General features: G+C 40.2%; 2 protein-coding genes across 10 annotated transcripts in view; both read right to left on the bottom strand.

Annotated features, from left to right (window-relative positions):
• Positions 1-15,708, bottom strand: part of LOC141796179 (NACHT, LRR and PYD domains-containing protein 12-like) — a 600,880-nt gene that overhangs the window by 495,125 nt on the left and 90,047 nt on the right. The gene's annotated exons all lie outside the window — the stretch shown is intronic.
• The window catches only part of ndrg4 (NDRG family member 4), a 73,782-nt gene that overhangs the window by 12,835 nt on the left and 45,239 nt on the right, over positions 1-15,708 (bottom strand). For 7 of the 9 annotated variants that reach the window (XM_074676928.1, XM_074676926.1, XM_074676930.1 and 4 more), the window contains one exon: positions 1,530-1,635. In XM_074676928.1, the coding sequence (XP_074533029.1) occupies positions 1,530-1,635 (106 nt within the window). Of the gene's footprint in view, positions 1-1,529; positions 1,636-4,928; positions 5,138-15,708 lie in introns of those variants that run through there. The other 2 variants (XM_074676931.1, XM_074676932.1) reach the window with 2 other exon arrangements.

The following is a 15,708-nucleotide window of genomic DNA, read 5'->3' on the forward strand; positions in this document are numbered from 1 at the left end:
TAAATATTGGCTCACTTTCACAAATCTGCCGATGTTGAAATGTTAAAAAAATGACCAACATCAGCTGATACTGATATTGAACTGATACATCGTGCATCCCTAGTTAAAAGAGGTCAACTTAAGTGGTTTTCTAATGGATGTTTATTCAAACAGACACAAAAAGTTGTGAAAGTATAACAGTTTTATTTTTTAACTTAAGCTGTGATACATGTAGCTTGTTAGGGGTCCCACTTAGTGGTCTCCTTTGTGGTTCTTATATGTCTATAATCGGTACTTGTTATGTGTCATCTAATATTTGGCTTTAAGAATCAGTCATGCCATTACCTTAGCATTAAACCTCTATTTATTACAGCTGAAGTTAAAAAATAAAACATTGATTGACTTACTTTCACATCTTTTCTGTGTTGGTCAGAAAACATCTGAAGTTGACCTCTTTTAACTTCCACTGACTAAACTTTGTGTCCTGGCTTTGGCAAATCATCTGACACCTACTGGCCACCATAGCAAATATTCAAAATGAGTGATGTGTTTGAGCCATACAATTAAACAGTTACAAGTCTGAACATTACCCCCTGTTTTGTATTTAAATTGAAATTATGGTTTATATCACCACCTCTTGTGTTCATATCACCACTGTTGCTGTACTTATTACCTCCCTTGTAACCTTTAGTGTTTTTGTTTTCTTAATTTAAGTTTTCCTAAATCTTTGACTCTGAGAGCCCTACACAAGAATTCCTTTGTGTCTGGTCTGTTGGTCCATGAAAAAATGTCACACAAAAACCTCAAATCCTAAAGCATTTTGTTTGTAAGCTAAAACTTATTGGTTCGTACTGAACAAAAGCAGCACTGTGAGAGGATGTACATCATTTTTGCCAAAGAGGGCGCTGTAACCAACCCGAACTCAAAGTTACAAAAGGAGCTTTAAAATAGGTTGCACACCAACTTTTTATACACAGTGAGTTTATTGCAATTTAGATCACTTGTTTTTATTATACTGAGGTTATGGACTGTCTCCTGCAGTGGTTCCCAAAGTGGAAAAAATGCCAAAAACTTAAAAAAAAATCAATAATCAAAAATGTAAAAATATAAACAAAAAAAAAAAGAGTTAAATTTATTTTTTTCTACATTTCTTTGTTGAATAACCCTCCCAGGTGACTTCACCAGGACAATGATGAGTTCATCAGAGGCAGATTGAGTTAGGAAACAGCAACATGTGACCATGTTTTTTTACAGATCAGCTAAATTAGATACCATAGGCCTTTTTTTGTTGTTTTTTACATTTCTGTTTGTTTTTAGTTTGGTCTAAAATTATATTCACACAGCAGGTGTCACAGTCCCCCACAACTCTACTTTTAGGGTCGTGGTCTGGAAAGTTTGGAACCTCTGTCATACTGCTCTCAAAAAGGATGTTTTTTTATGCAGACAAGGAGGACTCAGTAAAACAAAGGCCAATTATCACTTACGAGAGGTGCAGAAACACCTTGCCTGATCTGTTCACACACACACTCACACGCTCCATGAATACTCACGGTTCAGTCCCACATCGTGATAGGTGAGGATAGCTGGCTTGTTTCCTTTGGGAGCCCCACGGATCACCACATGCAGCATCCCATATGGAGTCTCAACATCATGTTCCTGTTTAACACACAAATACACACTTCACTAACCTGTTGACTCACACACACCGTCAAATGTTTCTGTGAGAACACATGTGACTGAGTCCTCCTCCCAGGGTTAACACGTGGAAAAACAGATGAAAAAAACACTCTCTGATGCAGAGCTGCAATGGTTTACAGTCGTGTTTAATGCTGATCTGTGTGAGATGCATCATTCATTGTGGTTTTTCTCACTTCAGTCCATCAGAGCAGGCATGTTCCACATTAAACTCTGCTTCTTTAACAGAGAGAGGTCTGTAATCACACTACGAGCTCAGTCTCTGCTGACAGGTGATCATTTACACACCTGAACACGTCGTGCTCTCTGATAATTGGTGCAAGGTCAAAAAAGCATCTGGTCCTGAAGACAAAGGAGGTTTTGAGACAGAAAAGAGGATAAACACTCTGCACAGGTAGATTCATTATGACATCACTAAATCACTCAACAAGTCTACATCAGGAGTCCTTTCTATAACCACTATACAGGTATGTTTATCTTATAACGAGGACCTAGTCTATGTTTTTAAAGGTAGCTCTGCTCTCCAAAGAAACCCATGTAAATTAAATTAAAAAAAAATCTAAACTGAGACTAAATTTTTAGATTAAATTAGAAGGAAGCAGTCAGTGAGAAAAGCATCTCACTGTTTTGGTCTTTATAATTATCGATTGACTTTAAACTGTGAACGTTTTACAAACACAGCCATCAGTTCAAACTTTCCTTTAAAAGTTTGAATTTTAGTCCAATGGGACGATAACACTGTCTTCTGGTAAGGCAGGAACATTCCAATATGAAGTCTATCGTCCAAGAAATTAAAGCACCATGGAAAATTTTTGCAACTTGATTAATTAGACATGTAATATTATCCAGAGATTACAAACAATGACATATAATGAAAATGACCCTAATAGCATTTTTGCCTGAGTCATATTTCAAACTTTCCAAAAAAGAAGAAAAGACACATTTATAATTTTATAACTTTTAATTAAATTTTTTAATTTAATTTTATATCATCTTTATTACAGTAGTGAACTTACTTATTTTATATAAATTTCTTTGACTTTGGCAATCACGTTTTGAGGCTCACAAAATAGTGATTGAAATGATTATAAAATATGACTTAGGCAATTATGTTATTAGGCAAAAGCTATATATTAATCTTTAATGTGCCGATGACTTTGTTTTGATTTTTTGTATGATCTGTAATGTAATTATCAACCATTATTCTTATCTAACTGGTGTTTTTATGTTGTTTTTAAAATGTTTCTCCTTTTACACTTGTGTATTTTTTGTATTGTGATTTTTATTTTATTTAAAGATTGTCATTGTGCAGTTATGCCAATAAAGCTTGTTGAATTGAGATTGAATTGAGATTCAGTCTTGTTAGATCCTGATTTGTAACAACAACAACCTGAAATGTAATTTAAAAATGTAATAAAAACCCAAAATGTAACAAGTCGCTATATTTTTGGCAAAGCGTTATGTTTTGGATTGAAATCTTGTTACATTCAGGATCAACTTTTACATTTTGGGTTTTGTTACTTTTTTTGTTATCATTTCTACATTTTTTTGTTGTTATATTTTGGGTCATTGTTACATCTCAGGCTCTAACAAACCCGTGTAAAGAAAACTGAATGACTGAGACAGGTTTGTAAACAAGTCTCCCAGATGTAGGCGTCAGAAACATTTGATAAATATTTGTTTATTTCTCAAGTCACTGTATTTTTTTGAAGCGCATTTCTTGCCTTGTTTCCACGCTAACACATTCTTTTTGGTGTTGTTGAGATATTTCATTAAACTGAATCATCTTCTGTACAACGCACCAACACACAGGCTCCAAACGCCTGGCTCAGCGTTCATCCCACCACTTTTGTCATGACCCACATTTTGTCAGCATCCACGAGTCTGAGCCAAACTCAAAATGGAGGTATGAGTTGTGTGTTACCGTTTGCTGCACGCACACACACACACACACACACACACACACACACACACACACACACACACACACACACACACACACACACACAGACGCGCACAGCACAGTGTGTGTGCTTCGTGTTATGCACTGGTCTGAAGCTGTTATTGATCACGTCGACACACTTTCCTGTCGATCATCAATAAATCCAACAAACAAACTGGTGCTGCACCATCACTGTCGTTTGTTTTCACACACAGAAAGAGTTGACTCTGATTCTCCATCAACCTGTCGCTCTGTGCTCAGCATGAAGCGTGCAAACAGAGTTATCAGCTCTCAGAACAGAAACAAACTGCTCTTATAGACTTTGCTGTGCTGCTGCCCAAATGCCGAGTAATCCCCCTTTAGCAGCCGAGAGTCATGCAACCAGCAGTTATGAGTTAATCCAGTCAGATTATCTCTCCATTACTTGGGCAACGACAACCGTGTTATCTGTAATCAGCTTTCTAATTTGAGGCAGTTACTGCATCAGGGGCTTTGTTAACACTCTGTCGCCACCATGCTCTGTTAGAGCAGCACAGAAAACAAGACCTGGATGACCTTCAGGAGGAAGCAAAGTCTCAAATCTGACCTCCAGAAAAGGGGCTGCTTTTCTGGGAGCTCAGTGGGGACATGATGACTTTGATTATTTGTCAGTAATTTTGACCAGAGGATGTAAGAAAGCACAAAATCTTGGCTCTGTCACTCTGCAGTGATGACAATATCAGCAGCAAATGTCCATTTCCTTTCCTCACTGCTCTCTCAGCTTCTGTACACACACTCCCTGTCCGCTTCAAGGTTGACAAAATGGATGATACTGCAGGGGGATTAACATTTCCTCACACACACACACACACACACACACACACACACACACACACATGCACACATTTATGGGTTGATCTGCAAATATATGAGCATCTGCACACTGCACTGCACTGTACTGCATCTGTCGGCCAGCTTAAGTGTGTCAGTGGGCCAGAGTCAAAGGATGACCCATCAAATGACACTGACGCTGCATTTTCTCCTCCTCGCTCAGAGAGCTGAGACAAACCATTCAGGAAAGTCTTTGCAACACAACTCAAGATGCACACAATACTAAACCTGATAGTAAATACAAAAAATAAGACCTCATTACATTTTTTTCCTGCAGAAAAATAACAACAAATCTGCAAATGCAACATCATGAGATAAACCAGCAGCTGCAGAATCACCAGCTTTAAAACAGGGATGCACCTTAAAGAAGCTGCCAGCACATCAAATTACAGAGCATGTTGGCTCACATTGGGGTGTGTGTCACATTTTTCCTCACACTCACCCCGTCCCAGCACTCAGGCATGGCTCCACAGGAAGTGTTCTCTCAGCTGTGATGAAGAGGAGTGTGCAGACAGGCAGACGAGCAGCCAGACCTCTCCTGTTTGACGGGACTAGGTCCTGGTGATCACTCGCCGTGTGACGGAGAGCCGGGTGGTGGATGCTGCAGCAGCGGATGCAGAGTCTTTGTCTGACTAGCTGCTGTTCCCACTCAGGCTCTTAAAGCTCAGCGCTGTAGCCCTCCCCCCGTCCTCGGCACCCCTCCCTCACACTGCACGGGCAAACAGGGTGTGGGCCAGGGGGGACGTTATTGGCTGAGACTGCTGCCTCCTTTGCACATGATTGGTCAGCTGTGGTGTCTGTCTTTAGTCTGAAGGCATGCTCTCTTTCTCTCTCATCAGCATCACTGCTCTAGTTTGTCTCATTTGTGATTTTTTTTTTCCATGGTGTCCTTGATATGTTCCAGCTCTTTAGCAAAAACACGACTGCTGTTCACAGGCTCAACACAATGAGGCCAAATGTTAACAGCAACATTAGGCCGATGGAAACACTGGATAACACTCTGCAGCCAACGGAGACAACAAAGATCACATTTGAAGCAACATCAGGCGGCTCAACATTCATGTTTATGTTTCTGTCAAACCAAACCACAGATGCACCTCACACTTCCTGTTATCTCTTTTATTTTTCAATAGGTTAACTGTGATCATGAAAAAATCACGCTCACAGATTAACGTCCATTCTTACAAAAATAGGCACAGTCGACGACTGGTGGAGACATTTCAGCATTTTACGTTTCTTCAAACAATTGAGTTGCTGTTTTTCTCAGGCTCTGCAAACATCCTTCAAGAGCTGTTTCGTCACATTTTGTGTGGTTAAAGAAGAACCATCCTCCTCTCATCAGTACAGTTATGTGCCGTACTTTGGTGTGTTTTTCTATTTTTGCTGCAGTCCTCCAGCTGACTTCCTTTTTCAGATTCAGAGACTGGTTCACCCTAAGGACAGAAAACCACAGCACAGAGAGTGCAGAGAAACCCAGCATGAAGGGTCAACTCCTCAGCTCTGCATCAACAAATTAAAGATGAGGGGCATTCGTGTGAGGACAGCAGAGTTCAGGGTGGACTGCTGGTTTTAAAGAGGGGTCAGAAGCCCCCTTTCCTCCAATGGGTCCAGTGTGGATTAGTACAGTTTGGTAAGAGGTGTGTAAGCTGTATGCAGTTAGCTGCATCAGCTACGTAATAGCTTGATGCCATTAAAGTGTGGCACAGTGTAGCAAGCTCATAAACCCCATAAAGAAGAAAAAGGTGAAACTTTTTTGTTTCAACAGCAGTTGCCCGTGATTTCAGGATGCCATTTTCTAGACAAAAGAAAAGTTATCCTCAAGAAGTCGGAAACGTGGTAAGGTTGTGTGTTTGGTATTTATTACCGCTGTCACACAGGAAGTGATGACACTTTCAACCAATCAACAGACTGCAGTGTTTCTAGCTCCACCTTCTGGGGACTGATCAGTATGTCTGGCACTCCAACAGAAGGATACCAAAAAGTGGGACAGCACAGGACAGTAATTTGGAGACCTGTCCCGGTTTTCGTCCAAGGAAACACCACAAAATGCGTGCTGTTCAAAGTCAAAACAAACTGAACCACTTGGTTGAAACAGACAAACAAACCAAGTCAGCCTGAGCATATCTTTACATTCTTATATGCTGTGGCGTCATTTTTTTATATCCAAGTTTTTTATACGAAAATACAAGCTTTATATCCCAAACTTTAGTTAATGTATTGACTTATGTCCACACTAACTAAATAAATTGCTAAATATAGAATAAACTATATAAAATGAACATTTTACACTTTGTTTTTTTAATGTTATGGCTGAATCAAGCGGCAACCTCCATCTCAAAAATTGAGACAATAAAGAAGTGCTAAAATCTGCTGCTTCTTTAGTGTCCACTTGAGGCTGGCTCTGTAAAAACCTGAAGTCATATACACACCAAGCCAAAAAAAAAAACTGTTTTCAAAGCAGTAACTAACCTATTTAGAGCCTGGTTCAGAAAACATCTCCTGTCTGAATACATAATTTTACTATCGGCACACACTGTACGGGGCTCGATTATTTTTTTTTTTCAACTCGGCAGTTTAGAGGATATTAAGACTGCAAGCTTACCCAATCAGAGGCACAGTTCAGGTCACATGACTGATGGGCACCCTATAGTTGTACTGGAAGCCCTTGCCCCTTCCAATATGGCCGTGATAGCCGATTTGTCTCAAAAAGCCGTTTCAGAAACAGACGGGTGACAACAGGAAGACTACATATATTTATTCTACAGTCTACGGACTGTATCTCTCAAAAATGTAACTGTAGAAAACCATAATTACTCGTATTTATTGTAGGAAGATGTGAACAGTTGTGGTCTGGATCGTAACGCCTTTATTGTTATGTTTCATGCTGGATTTCTGCAAACACATTTTGAAAGCACAACATAAAAATATAACTCCCTAGAAAAAACGGCCAACTGATCTTATCTGGTTTCAAATGTACCTTCTACCCATCATAATATGAATATGTGATTGCCAGTGCTCCCGCCGGCTATGAAGGGTTAACAGAGGACATGACTCATCTCCAACATATGACACAGATTTTAATTCTCTATCCAAGCAGGTAAGATTATACACACTGGGAACATGTGACCACAACAATACTCAGGAACAAGGGTTACGACTCCACTTATGCCCCCATGTGACTCTGTGTTGTACTGACGACCATTAGAGGCTAAAACTCCTGTCCGTGCCCACCGGTCTGATAAAACTGAAGAAGCAAATTAGAGTAAGAGCAAGCGAGAGGAAGCACTGGACACTAAATAAGGTACACCTGTAGCAGCTCGTTAACTCAAATATCTAACCAGCCAACCACATAGCAGCATTTAGTCATGTAGACATGATAAAGAGGAACTGCTGCAGTTCAAACTGAGCATCAGAATGGGGAAAAAAGGTGATTTAAGGGACTCTGAGCGTGGCATGGTTGTTGGTCTGAGTTTCTGACAAACTACTGATCTACTGGGATTTTAACCCACAACCATCTCTAGGGTTTACAGAGAATGGTCCCAAATAGAGAAAATATCCAATGAGCAGCAGTTCTGTGGACAAAATGCCTTGTTGATGCCAGAGGTCAGAGGAGAATGGACTGACTGGTTGGAGCTGATAGAAAGACAACAGTAACTCAAATAACCACTGGTTACAACCGAGGTCTGCAGAAGAGCATCTCTGAACACACAACACATCCAACCTTGAGGCAGATGGGCTACAGCAGCAGAAGACCACCCCAGGTGACCCTCCTGTCAGCTAAGAACAGGAAACTGAGGCTACAATTCACACAGCAACACCAAAACTGGACAATAGAAGATTGGAAAAACGTTGTCTGGTTTGATGAGTCTGGATTTCTGCTCCACATTCAGATGGTAGGGTCAGAATTTGGCATCAACAACATGAAAACATGGATCCATCCTGTCTTGTATCAATGGTTCAGGCTGCTGGTTTCTTCAACATGACAATGAGTTCACTGTACTCAAATGTCCTCCACAGTCCCCAGATCTCAATCCAATAGAGCACCTTTGGGATGTGGTGGAACGGGAGATTCTCATCATGGATGTTCAGCTGACAAAACTGCAGCAACTGCGTGATGCTATTATGACAATATGGAGAAAAATCTCTAAGGGAAGTATAAAGACAATAGAGGTCGACCGATATGGGTTTTTTGGGGGCCGATGCCGATGCTTTCCAAATTTGGGCAGCCGATGCCGATATGCATAGCTGATTTTTCCAATTTGATATTCAGGCTGATTGTTAAATAAATATATATTTATCACATTTTTGTGAAACGCAGCAATTTCTGAGCAACTAAAAGAAATCTATTACAACAAGTCGTGTCCAGTCCTCTGAACATTTATTCAGCTTTCAAAACAATGAAATATTTTGTCTCAGTAAACACACAATGTAACAAGCAGTAGTAAACATTCACACTCTTCTTAAAATGTCAAAAAAGAAATTTAAACTTATTTATATAATTTGTTAAAAAGTATGTAATGTATCCAAGTGGTTCCACAAGTTTGAGGTGCTCATCTTTTTTGTGTCTGATCAAAAATTGCGTCATTTTATACAACGGATCAAAAATCTGCTTTTTAAAAGAAAATACGGCTGATGGCCGATAGAGACAAATGTCCAAATATCAGCCCGATATATCGGCCGGCTGATATATCAGTCTACCTCTAAAAGACAATTCTGAAAACAGAGGGCAGGCTGGTGGTCTCAGAGTCTCAGCTGATAGTAAAGTGTCAGTATTCAGAGACATAGTATGCAAATGTGTTGCAGGATCAAAGGCCTGGACTTCATCAAGGAGAGCCACCTTATTTTGCCTCAGCAGAAAGACAGAATGTATACCAGCATGAACATGAGTCTGTGGGCAAATCAAACACTTCAGCCTGATTGGATTCAGACGTGGGCAGAGGAAGATACACAGCTTGATCCAATGTAGACTGCTTCCACCCACACCACTCTCTCTCTGTAACAATGTGGAAATGAAAAGAACAGGACTCAGAGGAACTTAGTCCATATCAAGAAGAAATGAAAGCTACACTTAGAATTTCTTTGGTTACAGTTTTTGCCATCAGGCTCTAAAATGCTCATGTCCAATTTCTGCAGTCACATCTCACAAACAACAAGTTTGTGAGGTGAATCCTGCAGACTCAAAAAGACCAAAGGATTTGTGATTTAGAATGTATTTTTGTTCTGCACGTCTTTCTCTTGGACGGTTTCCAAGTTCACAGTGTTCTCTCACAAACTATATCTTCAGGAGATGATATATACTGTATATGTATCTATATAAATGAATATAGACGCCTGCGTACGTGCATATCCACAGGACTGCAATGGTGATACGGTGTCCAGCATGCTGGCTGCAGAACACACTGTCTCAAATACACACAAACACACTCACACACACACTCACACACACCCTCTCCGCTCCCTGGTGTCATTTAGCAGCCTGGCCCTTTGTTCTGCCTCTTCAACATTATTTCTCTCCCTTTTCACTCCCTCTATCCCCCTTTTCTCTCTCAATCTATCTCCCCCGTCCTGTTGAGAGAACACACAGATTGCTGACTCAACTTTGAACGCCACTCTGAGCCGTCCCCCGTCTCTCTCTGACTGACTTTGTCCCCTTTTCCCCACAGTGGAGATTAACTCTCTCCCCGCTGACTCGGCATCTCTCCGTCTATTTTAAAATCTCTGCCAGCCAGCATTTGATGATCAGCTTTGAAGAGAGAGTGTCTGAATCTGCACCAGGGAATCGACAGGAAGGGGCAGACACGTGGATAGATTTTATCAACTAATTCACAACATTTGAGAATATCAAACATCAAGTCAAAGCATTTAGATGAAATCAAACTCTTTCAAATATTCTTTACATGTATTCATCTAGCATGAACCCCCTCTTATTTAGGTCAAAGAGAAAAAGTCTCCTGTGGCTCAACACATCCAAACTGACATTCTTTCTAAAAACAATCTTTACAGGCAACGGGATTTTAACAACTTATGCAAGAAAAATCCTGATCAGTCATCTCCTACAGCCCTCTATACATGTGTGTCAGTGTCTGTGTCCGCCTCGACCCCCTCCTCTGTCTGTATGTTGATGTGTTGGCTGTTTCAGGACGTTTCCTGCAGAGTAAACGTCTTCATTAGCCAATCACAGTGCACACAGTGCTAAAGTGACTTTGCATGTTGATCACAGCAAGTAGAGGAAGCTATCCATGGCATCTACGATAGTGGATGTAGCAAGGAGAAAGAAAAACACAACCAAAGTGAAACCAAACACCAAACAGACTAAGCTTTTTCCTAAATGTGAGTGAAGCTTGGTTTTACTTTTGCTCTTTTTTGGGCACTTGGAGAGCAGCACAGGACGAAGAGAGAAGCGAGTTTGTTTTCTGCTTCAGCAGGTATGTGTCAAATAACCCAGTAATTAGCTTGTGCTAACTTGCCAAGTCAGGTGTATGTCTTTCATTAAAAACTTTCAAAACTGGACTCTCAATGCACCTCAAGATATGATACAACACGCGATACCTGGCTCACCATCATGATAATATCTGGATGTGGTGAAACTGTGATTACACAAATATGTTCTTAATGACCTACATAACATACCTGTGTGTTTAAAAGGGTGAAACAACAACAACAAACAAAAAGAATTAAACGTCATAATGACGCTGTTTTAGTGCAGCACAACTGTAAACAGGACTTTTTTTGTGTGAGAAACCAAGGTGCTACTTTAAACTCATTCAGAAAATAGGACATCTCATGTCTCTGAGCGTAGGGAATATCGTGCAAGACAGGCAGTCGTGGCCAGAAACTACTTAAAACACCCAGTGACTTTCAAACTGAAACAGACCGTGTCAAAACCAGTTTGTATTTATCTTGACCCCATTATTGGCATAATGAGTGGAGCCAGACAAGGAGTCCAGGTTTGAGGTTTTACAGCCCAACATGAATACAGAGAGACTTATCAGTGGAGAGGGAAGAGCAGGAACTCCTCAGTCTGAGACTGTCAGTCATGTTGCTTGTCGGACTGAACATGCAGCCGGTGTAAGTTGGCAAACGCAGTCGACATGCAGCGCAATAAAGTTGCACTGCAGGCGTAACTGGTGTATTTCAGGCGTCAAAGGGAAGTTGTTCCTCTCCATTGCAACTTGCTAAATACTGCAAAGCTCTGTGCTCATGTTGGGTTAAGATGAGATTACACTCCTTTTCTTGTCCTGATGTTGAGTTTTTGCTTGTAAAAAAAAGTGTCTCGAGATAACATTTGTTATGTTTTGGCGTTATCTAAATAAAGATTGACTGATGGATTGATTGAATTAAGAAGGAACTGGACTTACTAAAAAGAGTTAATACTTGGCTGTGCTGACAAGATAATGAATTATCAACACTGGATGCAGTTGTAGTGTTTACACAAAAACAGTTTGTGTGCACCCCCTTGTGGCCCAATTGTAAAAAACACACACTATAGTGCACAGCTGAGAGCCAAAGCGCACTAAAGTGTCCTTCTGTTTGGCAAGACACACTTAAGTCCCCCCTTGTCTGGTTAAAACATGATAAGCTGCCCTCTCAGGGGGTAACAACATGTGCTAAAGTCCTCCCAAACACACATTAAACTTAGTGCCCTTCAGTGGTGAAGATGTGCTATATGTACCTCTTCTTTCAGGCCTGCCCTTCAAAAAGTCTGCGCACGCCACAGCATCGAAGTCTCTCTGGGAGAGACTGAGCTGGTCTTCAACCAATCAGAGCATCACAAACATGTGAAATAGCAGCAGCAGAGCTGAATGGTGTTTTGACGCTGTAATTTGTATTATTTGTTCTTCGAAATACAGTACATTTAACACAGCAGCAGGATTAGATTTAATGGATCAACCTTTTTTTAAAATAAAGAAGCCGGAGCAGCTCTTGGAGTCATCACCTTTTTGCATCCTTTCCTCACCTGAATAAGAGACCGTGATTGGTCCATTAGTTCTGAGATCAACAGGGAATTGTTCAGAGTTTGGGTTGTATGTTGTCTTGTATTAATAATCTTAAACTCACGTGAAGCTAACAGAGACTTTATGAGTTAGTTAGATTTACAGAATGGGCTATAATGAAGAGAACACTGAGGTGTTTTCTACCGTGGATAAGCAGAGGTTAGCAGCACATGCACAGCAAAAACTCATAATCTTACCAAGAATGATTGTTGTTTCTGGTCAAAATAGGGTTATTATGATTAAAATAAGACACATCACCTAAAAGGTCACTTGTTTTCCACCACAATTTGACTTTTGTTTTGTTTTGTTTTGTTTTGTTTTTTAAAAAAACAAACAACAAATTCACTTGAAATTAGTGGAAAATTTGTCCTTGGAGTGGGTGTTTTTTTTTTTCTTATTACAAGCCAAAAATATATATTCACACACACACACACACACACACACACACACACACACACACACACACACACACAAACACACACACACACACACACACACACACACACACACACACACACATATATATATATATATATATATATATATATACATATATTCCATTGAGTTTCTTCTTATCTGTGGTAAGATTTGCTTGAAACAATTAAAAATTGTGGTAAAACCAGTGAGTTTTAAAGTGATGTATTTTATTCTTAGTCTAAAAGTTTGTTTTGACAAGAAATTAGACAATATTCTTGGTTAGATTATGAGTTTTTGCAGGCGACAGCAGTGGTCACGATCCCTCTTGTGTATTTTGAATCAAAAAAAAAAAAAGGGAGATTTAAATCTCATCATTGTTATCATGTCAGAAGAGATGGAAGCATGATCTTGCTTTCCTCCAGCAGCCAACCAGCAGGATCAACACTGCTCTTACGTTTATCTGAATCCCTGGAAGCCTCAGCTGTGAGTGTGAAACAGAGGTGTTGAATGAGAGCTACGTATGTCATCCTTCCTGCCTCACACTCAGCATATGACTGACTAAAATAAACTCAAGTGTTGAGTGTGTGAAGATGAACTTCTTGAAAAAGCATTTACAGGTTCCTGAGGCCTGTGCATAGAAAATGTTTTGGCTATCTGTCATCAGAAAATGGTGAGTATTGTTTTTGAAGGTTATTTAAGAGCCACTCTCAGCTCCTTGGTTTCTACTTTATAAAAAAATGTTTGCGTAAGCTTCTGTTCAGAGAGCAGCTGGCCACAGTTTCTAACAGAGAAGCATTCTGGTTGTTAGGCGCTAACAGTTGGATGCTACAGCAGCCTTTAACTATATAACTAACAGCTGTTCATTCTTTGATGTTGAGTAAGATCTTAAAGTGAATGGTAAAAGTGTGAGTCAACTAATGCAGTCTGGGCTTACTCAAAGTGTCCTTTCATCACCACAACAATCAGACGTGAGAAACATTTCTACGGGGTTTTTTTAAAGTTTGACCACAGCCGCTCTGGAATGACTGGAGAGCTGGATTTTTTACCTATACCGCAGGCAGCCACCAGGGGGAGCAGTCCTCGTGGCGACCTCACTTCAAGCTCAGCACGATAACGTCCATTTTTTAAAGTCTATGATGTGGACGCTTATCATATATAGAAACAGTGCACGTTCCGAAGCAAATACAAAGCCCCAAAGCAAATGCAACAGCTGAAACACACTGCGAAGGAAACAAACAGGCTGCAAGAAGCAAAAACACTGCGTTAACATCAAACCTACAGCAAGTACCGGAGTGAAAGTTAACTCAAAAACGTACACAACCAAAAAATAACTGCACTGCAGTTGTTTTCTGTCAAAGCAAGTGGTAATGTCTTATAATTTGTTTAAACTGTCTATGAGACTTTAGACACATGTTTTATTTCAATATTAGAAGTCTAGCATGAGGCTTAAATTGCTTGTAAAGGGTGAAAATCTTCCATTTGAGTAAAAAAAATAAAATTAAAAAAAAAAAAAAAAACACAAATTCATCAAAATAAGAAAAATGTAAACAGGGACTTTTTTATTTTTTCTACCCCACCATCGCATGTTTAAGTCTTTACAAGCAAGACAAGCATAATCTTTGCACGGTGGTACCTTGGATATCCCCATTGCCTCCACCAAGAAGGTGTCTGGTTTGATTCCCCATCTGGCGCCTTTCTGGGTGAAGTTCATATGTTCTCTTTGTCACTGTATTTTTCAGAGTGTAAGTCGCTCTGGAGAATAAGTGGCACCAGTCATAAAATGTGTCATGAAGAAGAAAAAAAACATATTTAAGTCAACTGATCTAAAATAATTTGGTATGTTCAAAGATTTCTGATATTATCCAGAGAAAACTATTTACATACAACTTTGATAAGAAAGTATTTGTATATTACAAGGTTTTAATATTTTTCCAAAAGCACCTCATATCAGTGACCATACTTAAGTTTCAGTTTCTGTTCTCTACACACGCTCCCCTCACTCACTTTACTCATGTGCACTCTGCCACTCCCCCTCCTCCCCTGCTCTACTGTGATCCCCCTTTTCCACCTGTGCTCGCTTTCGTTGCTATTGCTAGTGCTTAGCTGGACCTTATCATGATCTTCCTGAGAACTAGTTAGGTTTTTATCAGCAAGGAGCAAAGTTGGAGCCACGTCATTGTGTCACTGTAAAACATCAGTACGTCACCGCACATAGCCGTTATGTCTGGGGTGTCAACAGGTGTCAGACACTGGGGGCAGGGGGTGGAAACAAAGAGGTTGTTTTTTTAAAAAATAAAATCAGTCCCTTGTGGTGGTTGTGACATTATTTGTCCTGATGGTCTCCTACACTGAATGTGCTCGTCTCTGTCTGTGTGTGTTTGCATGTTTGTGTGTGACTGTGAACGCGTCGGAGTGAAACTCTGCTGTCATTGCACGACCCCGAAAAACTCTCAGCAACAGGGAGCGAAGAAGAGACGAGTAAACTTTAATTTCTCTAAATCAAGTTACCAGGCCCAAAACACCAGGAGCTGTCAGGCTGTTCAAGACAGGGATGCAAAGCCTCTGTCAGTGCACAGTGAGCCAGGGCCATGGAGCTTCAGATCAATATTCCTCATGTATAGATTCAGTGATTTTTTTCCATAAAAGTATCCAATAACACAGTACCTTATTTATTACATACAAATCCCTCTGACTACAAGTGGCAGGACCAGCTAAACCATTAAAAAGTCTGCCTTATTGTCTGGAAAATAGAGTCCTCTCTGGCTTCCCCCTGTCCAAAAACATGCTCATCGAGTTGATTAGTCACTCTAA

This window comes from Halichoeres trimaculatus, unplaced genomic scaffold (assembly GCF_033239565.1).
Source record: "Halichoeres trimaculatus isolate MK-OKI-2021-1 unplaced genomic scaffold, fHalTri1.1 fHalTri1_scaffold_10, whole genome shotgun sequence".
NCBI classification, from domain to species: domain Eukaryota; kingdom Metazoa; phylum Chordata; class Actinopteri; order Labriformes; family Labridae; genus Halichoeres; species Halichoeres trimaculatus.